The 21,221-nt window shown below is 36.4% G+C and overlaps 1 protein-coding gene across 2 annotated transcripts; it reads right to left on the bottom strand.

The window, feature by feature from the left end:
- Positions 1-629: 629 nt before the first annotated feature.
- LOC134679375 (odorant receptor 85c-like) lies at positions 630-18,518 on the bottom strand. Of its 2 annotated transcripts, XM_063538305.1 has the most exons (10): positions 18,370-18,513; positions 17,749-17,920; positions 16,140-16,295; positions 13,406-13,594; positions 11,796-11,973; positions 10,963-11,059; positions 9,794-9,895; positions 9,441-9,529; positions 7,767-7,833; positions 630-4,872 (listed from the first exon to the last, which is right to left on the bottom strand). In XM_063538305.1, exons 1-10 carry the CDS (start codon positions 18,445-18,447, stop codon positions 4,816-4,818), a joined length of 1,185 nt encoding a protein of 394 aa, XP_063394375.1. In that variant the 5' UTR covers positions 18,448-18,513; the 3' UTR covers positions 630-4,815. The 2 variants fall into 2 exon arrangements, with proteins under 2 accessions (XP_063394375.1, XP_063394455.1); XM_063538385.1 differs by lacking the exon at positions 13,406-13,594 and having other exon boundaries at positions 18,370-18,518.
- Positions 18,519-21,221: the final 2,703 nt, after the last annotated feature.

Here is a 21,221-nt window from a genome sequence, read left to right as displayed (position 1 = left end):
AGTCACTCGAATCCGCCGCCGAACAACCGCTTCCATACAAACTGTACTAGTTTTTTATCCAAAAAATTTTAATACTAAGAAAATATTAAATATATTAAGAACGGGTCACTCGCCTATTTTAAGTCGAAAAGCGCTTGACCCACCGTTCGTAATATTATTATGTTTAATATTAATATGTCTGTGTCTCACGGAAGATTTGTTACAAAGAAAATAGGGGAGTAGAAATTTTGTGCTTATGTAAAATTTCTACGCGCTCTATCATTCATATATACCTACCTAGTCTACCTACTCGTACTTCATTATTATTTCATTTAGGTATCATTCGCCGGCGCGTCTCGCTCGCACCAATACATGTAGGTACGGATATAACAAAGTACCTACAAGCGAGATTAACGCTCATATTATCATCATTCGGGGCTTTTATATCACAAAATGACATAATTAAGATATCAAAATGTGTTTTAGAATTAGCCTCTAGATTTATTTATAATTTTTTTTCACACCACTTGGCTACAGTGACAGCTGTCATCTCAATAGGTACCTACATATTTTTGATCACTTGCGCTTTGATTGTATGGAGATGATAGCTGTCACCATACTTAAGCTAAATAGTAAAAAAAACTATAACAGTTGTTTTATTTTATTTATGAACAAGATATAACGTGATATCAATCTTAGCTAAGTTACATGTTTTAAACAATAAACCAAATCAAATTTTATTGTTTCCGCGTGCCCTTGTGACCTACTTTCAAAGACATAAAGAACCTCGTTATTTATAATAACCTTTTTAATGGCATTGTACCCGACATATAAATTATTTAAAAAATGTATACCTTATTTTGTTTAGTAAGAGTTGGTGTGCCTGGCTATTACGCTCTGGACTTGGTTCGTATTTATTAGAATTGAGCCGTTTCAAGTTTGCTTGGAACGTAACAACAGTTTTGATTTGCGAAAAAATGTTCGGCCTTTTGACTCGGGAAAACTTCAAAAATAACTTCGATTTTCAAATCGCGTTGAGGCTACTGCAACTGAAACGGGGAGAAACGTTGAAAATAGTTTTGTATTGCGTTGCAAGAGTTTTTCTACTGTGTGTGTGCGTGTGTGTGTGTTACTACTGTGTGTGTGTAGATAGACATTTAAAGAATGGTACATACGCGAAAGTATTTGTATAGATATTACGATTTTTGAAGTGAAAACTTCCTTAGCGGCGCTGAGCAATTTTTGAGGTGGGGATAAATGATAAACTCGATTCAGCGTAACGCGTAACGTAACGCTGACGTCATGTGTCACGGACAATGTTATTCACCAAAAAACTTTAGTCATAACGTATCATAATCAGGTCAATTATTTAAAACTGGACTTTTATATTAAGCAATAAAGCTCAATGTTCTAATCTTGTACGGGCTGAAATACGAGGATCGCACAGTTATATTCTAACTTTATATCACTCAAATATAATTCAATAAAGCTACATCTTGAAATCGCTAATAAAAGTGAACTCTAGTACTGGTGAATAAAACTCAAAATATCATGACCAAATATATTGAGATGCGAGGTCTGCAAGGTAACTTTACAATTTCTATTCGAATTTTAAACAATGAACGCTACAAATTTAAGCTCACTAGCCAGCAATTTCGGAACTAAAGTTTTTCAATAGAAAGGAGGATGGGTCAATTATACATAGTGCTGCAGACATTTTGGACTAGGCATTGAGTTTTCACTTCTGTCGGCACTCCCGGAGTGCAACCCGTTGTTTTTTTTTGTTTTTATAAAAATCATAATATCGATACAAATACTTTCGCGCACCATTCTATCCTTCCGTTTAGAAACATGTATTAAAACAGTTTCTCCGTTACTTCAAAATATAACAGTTTTTCGTAACCGCTATGGGAAAACGCTCAGGTTTCCGTATCCTGCGCAAAAATAATGCGAAAACTTCCTTTTAAGCTGTTGTCAGGCGCAGTTTAAAACTTAATGTTTATTTGCATACCCGGTTTATGGCCGACACTGTTATGAGACTTTGCAGTTTCTTTCTATTTACTATCTTAAATGTGAACCTATGGACTGCAAATAATAAAAATACTAAAAGTTTTCTTTGCTTAACGATCATAAAAACGAAGCGAGTAGTCAGCCAAATATGAGTAATATATACAAACATAGACACTGAGACGGGTTGTCTATCGTACCACCTATGTATAAGAAAGTAAGTAGGTACCTATGCCATAAAATTTTAAGTCATACAATACTAAATAGTTCAGTATGCTTATTGAATTATGTTTAAAAATAGGTATTTGTTCCCACTGTAAATTGCAGGATGAAGCCGCAGGATTTTCTCCAGGACCTACAGTATGGAGCTCTTACAAAAAAGTGGAGTGTAGATATCCATAAGTTTTAAAGGTCCTGCAACTTGCGTCCATAAAATTTTTCTTAAGTTAGAGTACCACTGACTATCAAGCGAGCTGTATGCTTTTTGCCACTGTTGGGTAAAAAACAGCTCGCAAAAGTCTATGGGTGAAGTAGGTACAACTGTCATAAAATACGAGAGGAAATTCCTTTCCCCTATCAATTAAAAGTTTACGTAATCGGAGATGAATGTATTTTTTTCCATTTCGTAACGAAGCTCGACCTGCCTCTCGATAAGTTCCATGCTAATGAACACGTATTTTATTGAAAATGATATTCCGCCCAATGTTTATTTTAGAGTTCTGTACGACTGAAATGTTTATTGAGCAATATTTAAGTTTTTGACTGTTCACACTTTTGGTACGTACCTAGTTTTTTTGTCTTGAGAAATTATTTATTTGGGTTTAATAAAGCATACATATGTGTTAGACAAAACTTAGAATAATGTTGATCCATATAAGGTTGAGAAATAGGGGCAAATCTCCTGACGTGGAACGGGTTTTCATTGCGGGAGGAAGGATGAAAATGGTGATGATGTTTAAACGAATGAAAAAAAAAATAACCAAAATTCGAAATTTGTACAATCAATATATATATATATAGAAAACATTATTTAAAACCTATTTGCCATCTACCATACACCCTCCGTATTATTTACGTCAAGTAGAAGAGAAAAAGCTGGTAAAATCCAACTAAGAACGTTAAATTAATTTCTCAAAGTCACGTCATTTTATCACAATGTATTACGTCATGATAATCACGTATTAATTGGCATTGTGTGTAGACTTGCAGCGAAGAGTGGCCGAAACCGGGCGGCGGAAACGTGTCAACCCATGTCAACCTAACTTCCCAACTTGGAAATGTCAATTTAAATGTTGCTAACAGGCAAATTTAGCTGCCACTACGATGAAGTTGTTAGAACAGAGATCGATGTAGTCAACACGAGTTGGCATGGATAGGTGTAGTATGTACCATACTATTATTCGTGTACACTTGTGCAGTCGCCATCAGATATATCAAAGCGGCCAAGGTGCTCAAGAATATCTGATCACGCACTCTTAACGCCTTAACAATGGAGGCGTGTTCAGATATCAAGAACGTGGGCATTACGAGATTAAGACTAGACATTTATTTGGAAAACCAGAAGTCGTAGGTATCAACCCTGGCTCGTGCAATCCTAATGAGGCCTAGTTTTTCCTCTTAGTTGGTAGGGTTAGGCATGGCAATCACAAAAAATTGTTCTTATGAAACAAGTTTTTCTGTGCGTGGAACCCGGTAAATTGCACAGCATATCTTATGGAGTGAGTAATCCTTTAATACGATTACGCTTTCGCATAGTCTCCACGATCTTTTTGTGCAACATTTTCATGTTTTCGGGGTTAAAAACGGTGCATAAATTCAGGCAGTATTCGGATTTATATTGTGACAGCTTGGCGAGTAAGCTTATAAGCCGTGGCAGGAGCGATTTTGAAAGCCGAAATCGTTGGTTTAATCCTGGGCCGTATACGAATTAACGTTAAGTAGGGCAGAAAGAGAAAATAGTCCAAGTTCCTTTGCAAATTACTCTCAAGGATCACCTTGTCCCGGTCATTATCCTGATATGGAAATTTACAAATCAGACATGTAATGAACTGCAAATTCCTTCATGCGACCAGTTGCATTTCACTTGTATCTTGATATACTAGCATACATACAATACAATGTACTAGCACGTACGTAGTTTCTCGGGACTTACATATGAGTCCTGATAACAATAGAAAATGATAATATGATTAATTTTAATTCCTTAAACAGGAAAAGTTTACATATCAAGGAAAATCTTTTATTGTGCTATTATTTAATGCTTATTGTGTTTTCTAACGAGACTATAACACATTGTCTAAAACTTCAACTTGTGTTCAAATGACGACGGTCAGTAACATACCTATCGGTACAAAAATACAAGTGTTCACCTACCACCGAAGTACGGCTACCACCAGTTTGACACTGCCATATTCACTGCGTGTGCGTCACTTTTACTTTCTATGCATCTCGCTCGTACTCGCATATTATGGCTCCTCTACACGCATTTATGCAGGGAACAAGTGATATTGCTATCTTATTCTACTGCATGGCTGCGTCCCTTTGAGTGGCCGGCGTTGGCCCATCGTGTAGAGGATCCATTAGTGCGAGCGAAATGTATAGAAAGTAAGTTACGCAGACGTTAGCGAATGTCTGTTTGACACTGCTAAGGCAGGCAGGCTAAAAGTGACGATATGAGTATTGTATCTGTAGTTTTCCTTTATGGTAACATTCCATTTCTAACCGCAGCTGCACTACCGGTACTGAACGCGTCGCTGTCATTGTCAATTTCCATAGTAAAATGAACAGTAATGCAGCTGTCGTTGGAAATGGACTGACACCTTTAGATGTTTATGCTTCATATACTTCAGTGATGAGCGACAGGAACGACCAAGTCACGTTCAGTATCTGGAAATGATATAAAAATAAAATAAATAAATACATGTATTTTACACGTAAAATACATGTATTTATTGTGCGCAAAGTGATCACATTACATTAATTATGACAGAAAATAATTTATTTAGTTATGGATCTAGTCTAGTGCTTAATTGTTTTCCTTTATGTTTTCACGGAAACGTACGAACGTGTCTTGCTATTTCAGTCAGTCTCGGTACTAAAAGTACTGAGGCTGACTGAAGCAACATGATAAATACGAACGTTTCTGAGAAAATACGATGGTAAACAATTGTACACTACATCGGTACTTACTCCCACAATTCGACTAAAATGACGAATATCTAATTTTGAGGTTTTAATTCAAATGTTTACATCAACCCTCCTTTCTTATGTGAGCTTAAAAACGACACATTTTATAGTCACTCTGTATTTACCCCTTTTTTATTAGGGTTCCGTAGTCCCTTTTTCGCTATGGTCGCCTGTCTGTCTGTTCGATTTCGGCTTAGCTTAGTAATCCTTAGTTTGTTTAAAATGCTATGCTGCACGTTTGGCACGGGTATAGGTGAGTACCCGTATACAGGGTGGAAAGATAAGTCGGGCCCTGGAGGGAAACTACCTTAAATCCTTAAGCTGGCTCATTTTACTTAAAGGAGACATTCCTTTATTTTTAAAAAGAAACAAAACTGCATTCAAAGTATTTTTCTTTTTTTCTTCAATTTAGCTTGTCTAAAAAAATATTAAGTACTAAAAATTAGATTTTATGGATATTTTGTATGACAGACGAGTGTAAGACCTAATGTTTCTTGGAAAAATGTTATCATTAACATTAACTGTATCGACTAGTAGCATAAAATTACGGGTTTTTATTTTTTGGAATTTTTAGTCGGTTCGAGTCCCGGGCGAGGCAAGCGAGTTTTAGAAAATCTTTGAATGCAGTTTTGTTTCTTTTTAAAAATAAAGGAATATCTCCTTTAAGTAAAATGAGCCAGCTTAAGGATTTAAGGTAGTTTCCCTCCAGGGCCCGACTTATCTTTCCACCCTGTATATCAATCACACTGTGAACGTGGTGAAATAAAAACGAAAAAAATGTTTATTAAACTGCCTATTTTGACGGTCGGGTTACTACTGAACCCTACACTGAGCACGGCCATTGGCCCGAAATGCTCTTGGCCCGTGATTTTATTATGCAAAAGCATAAGAGCTGCAGGTAGGGAACAAACTGTATTATAATATTCTTTGACAAGTTGTCCCTTATTAAAACTAAGTTCCTTGGCGTCAAAGGGAAACTTCTAAGAACTTGAAAGTTAGTCAACGCCGCGGCAAAACGGCTACAAGCCGGTATTCGATTTACTTATCAATCAAGGGAATTCGTTATCGCTTTTAATTTGAAACTTAAAGTGACATTCCATTTCCAACTGCAGCTGCAATACTGTTCATTTTCTATGGAAATTGACAATGACAGCGACGCGTTTCCATAGTAATATGAACAGTATTGCAGCTGCAGTTGGAAATGGAATGTCACTCTTATACAGTCAGCAGCAGATGTTGCTCAGCTGGTGATAAATATTTCTTGATAAATACGTACTGTATAATCTTTTATAGAAAAAACCGACTTCTCAAAACAGTTTGAAATGCCTTATAAAATGTTGGCTGATATTTAACTGAACTGACAAAAACGGGGCAAATCTGTATGCAAAATTACAAAATCAGTCCAATAATATGACGGAGAGTTCAATAATATCGAGTAACAAACATAAAAAAACTTAAAAAAAACATAGGTACAACTGAATTGATAACCTCCTCCTTTTGAGAAATAGAATCGGTTAAAAATATAAACTTTGTAAGTAAATAAAAAATAAGCAATTAATTTTTCAAGAAAGTATTACACTAATTTAACCATTAAATTATGAAATGCTAGTATCTTGAAATTCTAAAATGGCAAGCACATTCAATAAAAACTGATTCTAATGTCTTTCCAATGACCAAGGAGTTCCGTTTGCTCGAAGCTCGAGGGCATTTAAGTTCAAATACTCTCAAATGTAATATTTCTGTAGAGGAACGCAATAAAAAGTGAGCACAGAGCTCTGTGGCTTGAACTAACTAATATCGGGCTAGGGAAACAGCCCGAGGCTAAGATATCCAATCTTTAATATTGGCAAGTGAATAAAATTGTCATAGAGGCGTTGCATGTGGCCGAGTTGCCGTCATACTGCCCCTTTTTAACCAATAGGGTTAACTTACGGGTTAGATAATTTCCTATTACGGGTTAGATAATTTAGGGTTAACTTAATTTTATGCGATTGTCAAAAGGTACCTATTGCGGACTACAATTTACGTCTTTCGAACTAACTTTTGCGTAAAAATATCAGTCAGTTTGATAAACAATTACAATTGTTAGAGAAAGATAATACCTACAAAAAAAATGTGTAAATTCAAAACACAGTCAGAATTAGCGTGACGTTAGTATTTTAACAGTTACAGTCAACAGATTTCCTTTTTAATTGACTTCAAAATTCCAAAAAGAGGAGGTTCTCAATTCGCTTGGATGTTTTTTTTAATGTTTGTAAACCAGAACTCTGTTTTTTTCAAAATATATTAAATATTTTTGTTTTTTCAAAATAATACTTATCAATTGGCCCCACTTTTGTCAAAATCTACTTTTGGTGATGGGATTCTTGTATTTTCATCAATAAGCGACATTTGATGAAGTGGAACTGCTAATGAAGACTAGAACGGAACTTCTCAACAACACGTATTTCGCGTTTGGCGATTTGTCTTCTTCGCTATGTTTGTTTTTAGCTAATTAGGTTTCCTCGTCATATTTACCGCCACCAAAAGATATTTCAATTATTATTGATTTTAAATACACAAATTGCGTCGCGCCAGACGTCTGCGGTAAATACCTTGGTGAAAGTTTCCAACGATACGTCGGTGAAACTCGTAGATTTGATGTACTGAGTCTTCTGCGACCTGCAACAAACTTGACTTTGTGGAGGAAGTTTTCTTGTCAGATTGAGCAGAATGAGCACGAGAAACATTTAAATACGTTGGGTGTGTTTGACGTACACATGTCTGGAACTCTAGAATCATTTTTATTTAATAATGCGCTTCTAATGCATTACGAATTGACTATGTAAAGTTATTGTTTAAAATGCTAAGCAAAAATTAAAAATAAAGTGAGCTAAATTTCGCGAAAAATATATTTTATAAGTTTTAAAGAAAGCACGAGAAGCGGTCGACCGCTCGATTACATCTTTTAGTGCGGTTTCCGTGTGGCCGCCCGACTGACGAATAGGGCCGCTGACTGGACGTAAGCGGCGCGCGGAGCGGCGAGCGGAAAACAAGAACATTCATTATTTTTTTAATGCACTCGTCCCGACCATATACGGTTTTGATTTGCCGCTCGCCGCGCCGTGCCCCACGCAGCTTGTGTCCAGTCCGCGGCCTGAAGGTACTCGCAGCAGCTACGTATTTTTGTTTCACGCTGAATTGTTACCTGATGAACCATTTATGATGCCTTACCAAATGATTTTTTACAAATTGCAAAATAAGAGGGAGGCAGTATTAAAATTTAATGTCATACAAGGAAAACAGTCATACAGGTACTTGTACAAGTTGCCCACGCTGCAACAAACTTTTCAATCACGATATAATTCACACACCTTATAATTTTTTATACGCTTAGAGCGAAAGAAGAGAACTAGAAGCATTAAGTACTATCATCCATCCTATGATAAATTATGTTTTTGTACGCATTGGATTACAATAATACCCAAATATCCTAATTGGCTGTCAGGCCGGGCTCACGCTCGTCGGCATCGAATCTGTTCTTGACGCGAATAGAAAGTCGATCTAAAATACGAAAACCGTTTCTTAATCATTTGAGACCCTAATTTTTTAGTTCTTGTTTTCTTTTGATTCAAAAAGTGAAAAAAAGTTTTTTGTACCGAAATTGACAAAATAGGAAAACTAAGGTGTGACAATTGTTTAAATCTCTCACTTTAAATGTATGTTTGTTTGCAGTGCAGGTAGTTTATGTAGGTGCCTACTATGTTTTAACACTACAGCAATAAGTAATAAACAGTTTTTGGAGGCATTACGGCAGGCAAGAAACATTACGTTGCCAGCCCTTTAAAAGAATACTCAAATAGAAACGAAAGCTTAAAGCAAACAAAGTGCAAAGATACGGGTTGTTGCGTTCATATCGATTAAATGTAAGGCATGATAGAGGGCCGAGCTCAACGAAAATTTGTAGTTTTTTGAGAAGTCATCGAAATTTTTCTTGAAATATTGATATCTATGTGAACAGATAAATTCTCCTGTAGATCTCGGTTTTGTGACATAATTCTGTAAGGGTATATTCGAGATAAATTCATACTTTTTGAAATAATCAAAGTACAAAAATGAGGTACCTAGGCACGAATTATCAGGAACACAAATGAATGATTTTTCCTAAACCGTTAATTCTCGCTGAACATATATGAGGGTCAAATCAATAGTTCTTAAACGCCAAATCTTTGGCCTTCATTTGATTCATAGTAAAATCGACACCGTGTTCGATATATAAGTTATCTTACCTCAGCATGATGATAAGAATGCATTTTTTGTATTCTTGTGACTTGAGATGCCATTGACTTTCATAGGCCGCTTGAGAGATGTCGACACTCTGAAAATGAATTCAAATTTCAAGATGGATCAACGAAGGATTGGATATTCTTATTGCGTGAGGATTGTTGTGTATTGTGCGAATTTGTATATGGTTCATCAGCCATATATGTGCTGCAGCATATATGAATTTGTAAAAAAGTTTTCGAAAGCGGCTCCGATTTTTTTTAATAAAATGTGATGACGACAGATAATCGATTTAGATACAATTATGCCAAGACAAATATTGACGACCTAAGTAAGATTATTTTCAATTGAAACTTACCGCATCAGTGAGATTTTGCCCATAATAACAGCATGTATAAATGCAAACCAAAATGATATTTGCCGCCAACAAGTTTTTGATGCTTTCAGGGCTGCAATGTATCTGAAATATTTTTTATGATCACTGCCAACACTGATCAAGAACTGTATTCGTAATATATAAATCGATATGAACTTGATATTACACATAGCGCAGCGAAAGCTTGCGCACTGCGAATGATGTCGAAATAAAATCAATTTGTGAAGATTGAATGCCACACCTGGCTGTGTACCAATGGCGTTTGTTTTGCACCGGTTTGCTTATTTTGGATTTCCTACCTGCCTCTGTGGAATAGGCTGCAATTTTGTAGAGATTTGTATGACGCCTCACTACCGATGTGTTCTAATGCTCAAATTTCTAGTCGCTTGCGTGAGCGCGGGCAAGATAAGTTCTTGCAAGTACCACTATTGTCGAAATAAACAACGCCACCTAGAGAATGTTATGAAATGTATCGTCCAAATTTAATAACCGTTTTAAGTTTTAGTGATACCGACCGTTAATGAACCCAATCAAATCAATAACGCCACGGCCGCGGACCCACGTTGGGCGCCAAAGTTAAAAATTGCGCTAGAATTGTAAATTATGTTCTTTATTCATAAAAGTTAGCTACAAGTCTCAATTAGCTATTTGTTAATCTGTTATTTCAACTAATGTATTTGTAAGAAAGGTAGAAAACGTAAATTAACTAACTGAGTCTTATAGAGTTTTATGATAAAGGGGGTTGATCTTGGCAAATAAGCGTGAGTTTTCGTCCAATGTCACACTGACTTTTATTAATATAATATATTATGCTGTGATTAAATATTTGGAAGGAAAAAATAACTACGTGCTATAGTTCGTTTTTTTTTAGTATTAGAAAGAACTTGCAAGATGGTAAGCGATCTTGACATGTCTTTTAATTGAAAAATGCTTTTTAAAACTCAAAAACTATTACTTATGAAAGCAGAAGAATATAAATGATCGTATTAGATTCATAATTGTTACATATTAGCCGTAATTTATTTTTAAAATGTGTTTTTTAATTAAAAGACACATCAAGATTGTTTACCTTATTTCCAATGCTAAAAAAAACGAACTATAGATACCTTATTCTAAATTAGAATAGGGATTTATTATTGGAAATTACTTACTCGAGCAGCAAAACCAAAGAAACACATGGTTGCAGAAAAGAAAGCTAAGTGAATTATGAATATAGCACCAAACGCATTGCTGAGCTCAAACATCAACCTGTAACAATATCATCATAAAAGAAACTCAAAGCAATATGATGAATATGATGATTTTCATGCTAATATTTTGTATGGATTCATATCTATCACTTTAAACTCTGGCGTTTTGTACTGAATTTAAGGTAAAAACAATGAAATTATATCGTGGATTCATATAATTTATTTAAAGCTTTACTGCATATCAAAATGTACAATAGGCTTACTTACTTTAACTCACGGCATTAATTTATTGTAGTACTTAATTGGACCAATCTCTGTTAAAATTTGTCCCTTTTTTACAAACACTGGTGTCAAAACGACGGATAGGGATAAAAGATTATGCAGGGCTTATTAAATTAGAGTTGACAGACGTTTATGAATAACGCTTTTAGGAACCAGGGGGCAGAGGGAGGAGTGTGTACTTAGCGCAAAATCGCTGGGGGTGAGCAAAGTTACCCTTCGATTTTTTCGAGCTGGTGTGCAGTCTATACTCGTGCATTATATTAAATAAGGAATTAGTCCTCTCGGTGTCATTAAATTAGTATCAATTTTTAATTAAATAATTAAATAATTATAAAATGTATTTGATGCGATTAACTTTTGATAGTTTTATCGTGATTTAAACACAAAAATGCAACAATACTAGTTATTCAAGTATGTCCTCAACTAACGTGATCAATAAGTCTCAATGCCAGCTTATATTAGCCCGAATTTATGTACGGTGCAATGTTTACCGTGTTTTAAATATTGCTTACTTCAGTAAATCTTGGTGAAGCGGGATGATTTTTCTCAAAGTGTTCTCCGCTTGTTCAACGCTTTCTTCTTGCACGTGTTTCAGGTCGTCTTGCAGCATCACGAACATCAAGCGGAGGTGGTGCAGGGCGGCGTTCATGAATAGCAGGTCGAAAGTCACTAGGTAGCCTACGTCCTGTACTGTATTAAAATGATTATATTTAATTATTATTTTATTTATTCATACTATAAAACCAAATAGGGAAAAATTTTGAATAGCGATTTTTATATTTTTGTTCGATTGGCTTTACTTCTCTATGAAATCAGTTCAGGGTGTCTAGCCGACTCTAGCCAAAACGCCAGTCGTTCGTGCCGTAGCGAACGATACGTTTCTCTCTCTGATGCACAAATCTCTGTTTTGACATTATGCTGGGACATCAGTTAGCCGCGACCACGACCAGTGAAACCTGTGTCGAAACGTCGGTAAAGTTAATTGAATAAATTTCGCGTTAGGTCCGTCTATAAATGTGAGTTAATAATATGTACCTAGTCGTACTTCACTCGCGAAACGCTTCTAACAAAACGATAAGTGAACGTGACATCAAGGTCACTGATGAGAGTCCATCTTGAAGTACTATAGACAAATAAAAAAAAATTGCGATTGTATCGGTAAAATATTGCGTTTATGTATATAGTTGCTATTCATTTTTTCTTTGGATAGAATATAAGGAATCGAATGGTATCCTTACTTATTTCCTCTTTGGATGTTGAAAAAAACTTAATTTATGAAACTTACAAGTCCTGTATTTTTGTAAGTATATTATTTTAATATCCACATTTTATTATTTATGATAAATTGCTCATATGCTATCTATTTTACTAGATTTTGTTATAAAATTCAACATGTGTCATCATCCCTATTACAGCAAGTTACATTTCTGATTTCACTCCTCGATTTAACGGAGAGTGCATAATGGGTAATTGTCTCGGCCAGACTTTCACCACGTGAGTTCCATGTCAGACTCACTGCTGTGCATGTGATAGTGCTTACTATAATGATATGTGGTTTAAGGACGGGAACTACGCACGATATTTAAACATTTCATTGCAAATGCGGGGGTTTATTCTTTTATTTATTCTTACTTATTAATACTCATTACTTCTTCTTAGTGACATCTGTCTGTCTGCTATTTCTTCACGCTTAAACCGCTGAACCGATTTAGATGATATTTGATATACAGATAGTTAAAATTCCAGGAAAGGATATAAGATAGTTTTTATCGATTATAGGTAATTATCATCATTCCACGCAGAAGAAGTCGCAGACAGAAGAAGTCTTCATGAAATATTTACTTACTGATTACAAAGCAAATCCTGTATTATGCTTTTCTGTATCCTGTATTATGCTTTTCTCATGATTAACACGTTTATGATCTATTTCACATCGTTTGATATTGGCAAGTTTTAGTAAAGTTTTTTATTTATTTAAAACTTTCGGACCAACTCTAATTGTACCAATTCAACAATGGAATCAACACCCTCTCTCAACAAAACTGATTACAAAATGTCGGGTAGTTTAGTAGACTTTCGCTGTGAGAATACTACAAGTTCAATTAATCCTTGAAGTACTTACAGATTTTAGAATCGGCCAAATACACGAGGCTGTACAGTAAGAAGTTGTCATCGAATTTGAATGGCATCTTCACATAAAATGGCGTCACGAAAGCCACACTATCTTTTAAGATGAAATGTTTTACAGCTGTATACGCTAAACGCGGCATTAGGTACAAAAACAAGTACGTATTTACCGCTTTGTAGAAAACTGCAAAGAAATAAATAGAGTAAGAATTGTTCACACTGATGATAATTTTTAAACTTTACTGAAAAAACAAGGTGTGCTGCCTTTCCATTGAGGCGGATATGAGCGGAGATGAGAGGAGATGTGCTATCTCGAACCCTGTTCAACATGTTGCTTCCCTGTCGCGCTTACATATGAATTTACAATTGCGACAGAGAGGCAACACGTCGAACGTTGTTCGCGGTAGGCCGTCAGGAATCAACCAATAGCATTGGTTGTAATCCGTCTATCCAAAATCCATCTCTTCTCCGCTCCGCTGGAATTTCGATTTTTCCCTCCCTCTGAGGGTCTACCGCAAACCAGGTTCGACGTGTTATCTCTCTGTTGCATTTGTAAATTCGTACGTAAGTGAGACAGGGAGGCAACACGTTAACGTGGTTCGCGGTAAGCTCTGTACTTATTAACGTACGAGTGTATGCAGTGGTGTCAGCGCAAGAGAACTAGAAATACATCAAGAAACAGAAAGAAAATAGAGGCATGCTATTTCTTTGTTTTATTTTTGTTGCGGAAAATAATGATAAAAAAGCTCTTTCACTCATCGGCACTGTAATTACTGAACAATAACTAATTAGAAACGACATGACGAAGGCGTGTCGTGTAAGAAACGGAATGCTGGTTAGTGAGGTGCCTTTCCTGGGAATATTGCTCGCTTAAAGATATATTGGGGGACTTTATTTTTCCTGCCGCACACCGTCTGCAAAGGCAGTGTCTTTTCGGGCACCTTACCATGAATGGTTTTAATTAGTAAGTAGGTACACTTAGAGAACAAATAGGCACACTTCTATTTAAATTTTTCCACCATTTTTGAGTTCCATTTTATTTAATTTCGCATCTCATTTAATGTCAAATGTCAATATTATGTTTATATTATTTTATTTTTATCTTTCTAATTATTTCAAAATGGTAAATTTAAAAACGGTATTATAAAAGTGCAAACCAAGCACTTTCATTTGATACTAAATTCGACCATGTTTTTTGCAAATAAAAATGACCAGAATTGCCAGACCTCTCACAAACAGCTTTTTGGCCTTCTAAGCTCTTCTACCTCAATAATCCCTTGATCGAGTCTGCTCATAATTTAATGACTAAAATATAATGCCCTCAACTACACGTTTACCCAATTTCATTTAAATTAGAACAAATTTACTTAAGTTCTTGAGTATCAAACTATCTTCTGACGGTTCAGCTTAAAAACATCGAAATGCCGGGACGTGCCGCTGGCCAGCTGCGTGATCCAAGTCGAATGTAAGAACTTCGCTTCGCTCGCTCGTTCGACTAAAGCAAAAGTGACCAAGCCTTCCAGTCGCGAAGGCCGAATTTAAACCGGCCTTCCATAACGCCTAGTATTTCAAATATTGCATATACTCGAAAAATTGGTACGGGGTACCTACTGCCGTGGTGGGGTAGCCTAAAGGTCCAAGGCGTTAGGTTAGCTTCCCTGTTCATCTGTGTATATTTGGAGTAAAATTATATTTTTTCAAAATATTTACAATTCAATCCATCTGACACAAACTTTTACTTCGGATTAGGTACAGTCGAGTGCATACATATTTATTAATTTTTTCACCTTATTGCAATAGGTTAAGGTGAAGAAATGTATACATGTTTATGCACTCGACTGTACATAGCTACTGCACGAATAGATTAAAAATATAACGGCTATTTTATAAAAAATGTCGTTACACTTCAAAAGGTGTCCAAAATATCCAAAAGTTCTCTTAATTTGGGAAATCTTCCATTAGCATCGAACAAGGGTTTCAGGCATGTTTCATCCCCACATCCCTAGTTCCAACCCCCCATTTCTAGGAGATCGCTCGCCCTCCGGAGATCTTCATATAAATGGGAAACGTTACGTCGTCGAATCATGGAGTCAATCAATCGCGCCGCCCGCGTGTGAAGCGGCAAATCGAAAAATCTTCAAAATGTCTCCGATTCATTAAATGTGTCGGGAGGCGACGAAATAATCTTACGTAGTATTTGCATTGCGATGAACATGTACATGTTTCACTAACGAAACATGTTTAAATTTATTGGTAATTGGCCTACAAATTAATAGTGTGAAGAATCGTCAGAATTTTATATTCATTTATTACAATTTTGGGCCTTTCTATTTAATTTATTTTATTTAAAGACGCTGGATGCGGATCGCTTCCAACCGGTACGAGTGGAGGTCCAAGGGGGAGGCCTATGTTCAGCAGTGGACGTCTTATGGCTGAGATGATGATATAAATAGGAAGGTTAATTACTTATTAGTTTCTGGGAGACCTTACAAATAGGAAGGCAAAGAAGTACCACACCGAAAATCGAAAACCGCACCGCACCTATTTATTACCGAAAAAATTTTTATACTTTACATTGAACTATTCCGTAGCACCTAGATTCATATAAAAAAAAGGAGAAAAACCGTCTTCAATAAGGATAAAATAAAATAATATCCGTGTTATAATATGCGCTAGCAACTGATAATATTTGAAGTAGGTGCCAAGTAAATTTATAAAAATATTCTTACCCGAAATCCACCTGAGGAATGTGGTAACGTACTCATGTTTAACTGCCACCATGTCCGGGCGCAGCTGGTCGTCGATCCGCCAATTCGATCCCATGTGTACAATGAAGTACTTAAGCAACTTTCGGTTTAGACAGAATTGTATGTACAAGAGGCATGCTAAAAGAAGATGACATATTCTTCTGACCGCTTACTCCTTTTCTTTTACCGCTTTGTTTTTTTTGGACTTGCGTTGTCGCGCGCGTCTCTATATCGCTGGCCCAATATTTCAGGGTTCTATGTTACATTTTCGAGTCAATTGAAATTTATACTTAATGTCACTATGACTGTTCAAATTTCAGTTTGATAAAAGTGATACATAGAAACCTGTAATATTGGGCCAGCGATATGACTAGGGGGATTTCAAGTATGGAATCACACGATTCACGCGTGATAATGCAAGTCATACTTAAGCAGTCTAGTCAACTTTATGTAAGCTAAGGTCCGCGCCTTTGTTCATGTAGTTAGAAATTGTTAAACTGTCTTTGCCTCCGCAACCGTAAGTTGCAATTTATTGTTAATCACTAAATTTGTTATTTTCAGCATGATAGTAAACGTAGTCACAAGGCTGTGATCACATAAAATTAATTACGCTGTAATTTAAAAAACCGGGCAAGTGCGAGTCGGACTCGCGCACGAAGGGTTCCGTACCATAATGCAAAAAGGCATAAAAAAAACGGTCACCCATCCAAGTACTGACCCCGCCCGACATTGCTTAACTTCGGTCAAAAATCACGTTTGATGTACGGGGTGTGTTCTATTTTATTTGCTCTTGTTTTGTTTTATTTTTGTTTGTAGATAGATATTATCGTTTATAGGCATTTTAGATACCTAAGTATTTAAATTTATGAGTCTGTGTGTGTGTAACTGATCGGCTGGCCTCTGTGTTGCTAGTGTTGTTACTATTCTGATGTTTAGAAAGATTTCCAGGTGAAAAACAGAACTAAGACTTAAGTGCAGGGTAACCGTTATACCATACAGATTGTAATCCATTTGGACGGTTTTTGTATAATATAGGTACTTAACTGTTTGTTTTTCATTGTGACTACTTTTGGAGCTTAGTAATTGGCCCTTTGCTGGACTACGAGTAAAATCTCTTGCTTAACTCCCATCCTCCCGATTTATGACAACTTCTGATGATTTGTTGAGAAATGCGTCCACTTAAATCTTTATCATATTCTGTTTTTAGTATTTGTTGTTATAGCGGCAACCGAAATACATCATCTGTGAAAATTTCAACTGTCTAGCTATCACGGTTTGTGAGATACAGCCTGGTGACAGACGGACGGACCGATAGACGGACGGACGGACGGACGGACAGCAGAGTCTTAATAGGGTCCCGTTTTACCCTATGGGTACGGAACCCTAAAAACTAATTGACAGTGGCGTAGCGTGAACCAATGTAGCCGTGGGCGAAAACCACATCAGCGAGGACCTTTTCAATGTGTTTTCCTAAGGTGCTTAATAAAAAGGTTGGCTTTGAGAGGCCCCCCTAAGTGCGAGGCCGTGGGCGAAGGCCCCATTCGCCCACGCCTAGCTACGTCACTGCGAATTGAGCTAATTCCTTTGCTACCTTGCCAAAGGATAAGCGCAGCTGACAAATCCGTGGACAGCTGCACTAAGTCTGCTCCCTGACCGATCCTCTCGAACACGCCAGCCGTGTGGCTGATTGCCGCCAGGATGTTCACTGCCAACTTAATCCAACACAAACGGCCCCGCCACGATCCTTCATCCATTATATAAATCTAAAAGAGAGGAGAAAATATTCGGTAGGACGACTTGGACGCATTTCTCAACAAATCATCAGAAGTTGTCATAAATCGGGAGGATGGGAGTTAAGCAAGAGATTTTACTCGTAGTCCAGCAAAGGGCCAATTTCTAAGCTCCAAAAGTAGTCACAATGAAAAACAAACAGTTAAGTACCTATATTATACAAAAACCGTCCAAATGGATTACAATCTGTATGGTATAACGGTTACCCTGCACTTAAGTCTTAGTTCTGTTTTTCACCTGGAAATCTTTCTAAACATCAGAATAGTAACAACACTAGCAACACAGAGGTCAGCCGATCAGTTACACACACACAGACTCATAAATTTAAATACTTAGGTATCTAAAATGCCTATAAACGATAATATCTATCTACAAACAAAAATAAAACAAAACAAGAGCAAATAAAATAGAACACAAATACCTGATTCGACTTTATACGATCCAGTATGAACTTATACGTTTCTTGGAACATTGGTTCGAAATTCGAAAATTCAGACATGTTTGCGGTTAAATGTGGCTCAACTTTGCAGAGTTGGCTTTTTATACCGCTTTTAGCCAGTCTTAGATATCAACGTCGAATGAAGAGTTCCGTAGCTTTTGAATAATCGTTTTACTTTCAATCGGTTTATTTAGAAAATGCTGGAATCGTCTCTACAGATGAAATAAAATATTTTTATTAAGTGGTGATACGGTCTAATTACGTAGTCACGTCTTCGTCGCTAACTTTTTTTATAACTTAAGAACCATGCATCCACGAGGTCCAAATTCAGAAAAAGAAAAAGCTTTTCCTATCATGAAAAAGGGAACATAGTAACGTTGCGGGCAAAAACAAATTTCTTTTCAGCAACATACTGAATTAACACCACATTCATGCTCTGAATCTGTAGTGCCTTTGCGGGTAAATTAGACTAATTTGCTTCCCAGACAGCTTGAGGGTCATTCAGAAACGTATTTCTAAGATGACACAAATTTGATGTCAAGGTATCAGTACGTCGTTGACGTAGAAATTTGCAGAAGCCTGATCCAGATTTTAATTGCTTACTTTTGCCACAGAACAATTATAATAGTACTACCGTCAGAAAACTTCCTACAAAACCGAAGTTTGACAGCGGTTCAGGGTCGAATCATGGTGTCCCTTTCTAATATATGGCGCTAACCCTTTCAGCTATTTAGAGTTGTCAAAATTCAAGCCATTATCTTATCTATGGTCGTGCACGCAAAGGGACGTCAAGTTGTGTCAATGCTGAGCCGAACGGAGCCGAGTTTGCTCGAAAGGATCCGAGGAGTTTCGCATCCCTGCTATTGAATTTCTCGGTGAAGAAATGTCACTGCTGACAGCTGGCAGATCATATCCCTAACCGATTCATGACAAGTGTCGAATCGCTCTCCAAGTCGTATTCTTAATAGAACCAGGCGAAGAATGTCGAAAATCGCAGCATTGGAATCGCAAGAATCAAGTTCGTAGAAAACGAAGGACGAGAGCGGCACATGTCAGTCTTTGTATTTCATACATCCATCCAGTATACAGCAAATACCTCTTTGTCCAGTTGCAGTTTTTATATTATAATTTTGTCTGATATTAATTATACTGAGGATGACGATAATCAGTGCGCACATAAGTATGGAACTTAACCTGAGAGTGTGCACGATGCACTAATACTATAGTAAGTTTAGTATACTATTGTACATTTCTGAATACCTCCCTTGTTGATTTGAATGAAGAAGGGCTTAACATTCGCCGATATTCATAGTTACTTTGATCTTTTTTCGAATTAGTATTGGTATCTCGAGGTTGCCGTTAGATTTTTCTTTTGTGAGGTCTGTATTCACCAAATTAGAGGGATAAGTAATTGTGTCGAGGTTGCCTCGATTCGATGAATATACGCCCATAAAATATAATCAAATATATAAAATAAAAGTTTTAATAATTTGTTTAGAAAAATAACAGTAAATGTACTGACTGCTCGTACATAATTTACTTGGACAATATCATAAAAACATCACAAAAGTTATATTCTTACATTTTAATATTTCCACGGATCTCTAATAGCACCCGGAGTGGGCTTCGAACGTAATAATATACCAGCGCTTATGAAATATTACTAAATCTTTTAAATCCATGAAAATATAGATCTTCTGAATGTTAAATTTGTTTACTATGTGACAACAACTATGACATAGGTAGTTTAGGAGTCAACCACGTCATCTTTAGAAAGGTTTTCAGCCAGGATACAGAAAAATAAGTAGGTATTTGACCGCTGTTCTAAATATATGTTCTAAGGCACTGGTCCCACCGCGAGCTAGTAAGCTATGAGCTATCGGCTATAAATACGAACAAAAGATAAGCACTCCCGTGTAAATAAAAGAGACACGGCGATATTTATAGTTACTCGCCCAGCGGTGAGCTATAAATATCGCCGTGTCTCTTTTATTTACACGGGAGTGCTTATCTTTTGTTTGTGTTTATAGCCGATAGCTCATAGCTTACTAGCTCGCGGTGGGACCAGTGCCTAAGGGTTTAAAAGGAAATACGGGGATGTTTGACGAACGACAACGACCGGGTACGACTATTATTGACAAGTGAGAGACTTTGTAAAAAGGCCCTTTGCCAGAATACGAGAAAAATTCTTTCGTTTTAATATTTTCCCTTAATGGGTTTACAGGCAGGTACGAAAGAGAATACCTAAATACGAGACCGTTGCACGTTGTATTAAGTATTATTGTTTATACAGTGTTTTTAACTCCGTTAAGATTATTTTGGTTTAGTTAATAATATTCAGAAATTTGAATTATACCACGGTAAACAGATATCCTTAGGCAATATTGCACCGAGGCCCTAAGCTGTGACGTTCACTTCCACTTCAGGTAATTACTTTCGTATTATTTTTCCAGAAAATAAATTATGATACCATGGGTCAATTTCACCAAACGAGCATTTTTGTCTAATTCCCATGGAATTTTGAAATACCAACATTACACAAAAAAAAATATGCTGAGAATTTGATAAAAAATATAATAAATATTAATTTTCTTATGGGATAAAAATATTCATAAAACTATAAAAGTTATTTAAATTTAAAATTTTGCTCAGGGCACGGGAATTAGTGTGTCCATGGAAATTAGATTTTACTAGGACAGAAATTAGAACACGGCACGGGAATTGTTTTCTTAACTTATTTTGGTACTTAAAACTATTATTTATATATATTTTAATCTACAATAATATACTGCAACCATACTGAAGTGGCATCGGACATATTTACCTTCTTTAAT

This window comes from Cydia fagiglandana, chromosome 1, assembly GCF_963556715.1.
Source record: "Cydia fagiglandana chromosome 1, ilCydFagi1.1, whole genome shotgun sequence".
Lineage (NCBI taxonomy): Eukaryota > Metazoa > Arthropoda > Insecta > Lepidoptera > Tortricidae > Cydia > Cydia fagiglandana.
This window is presented reverse-complemented; position numbering and strand designations above follow the sequence as displayed.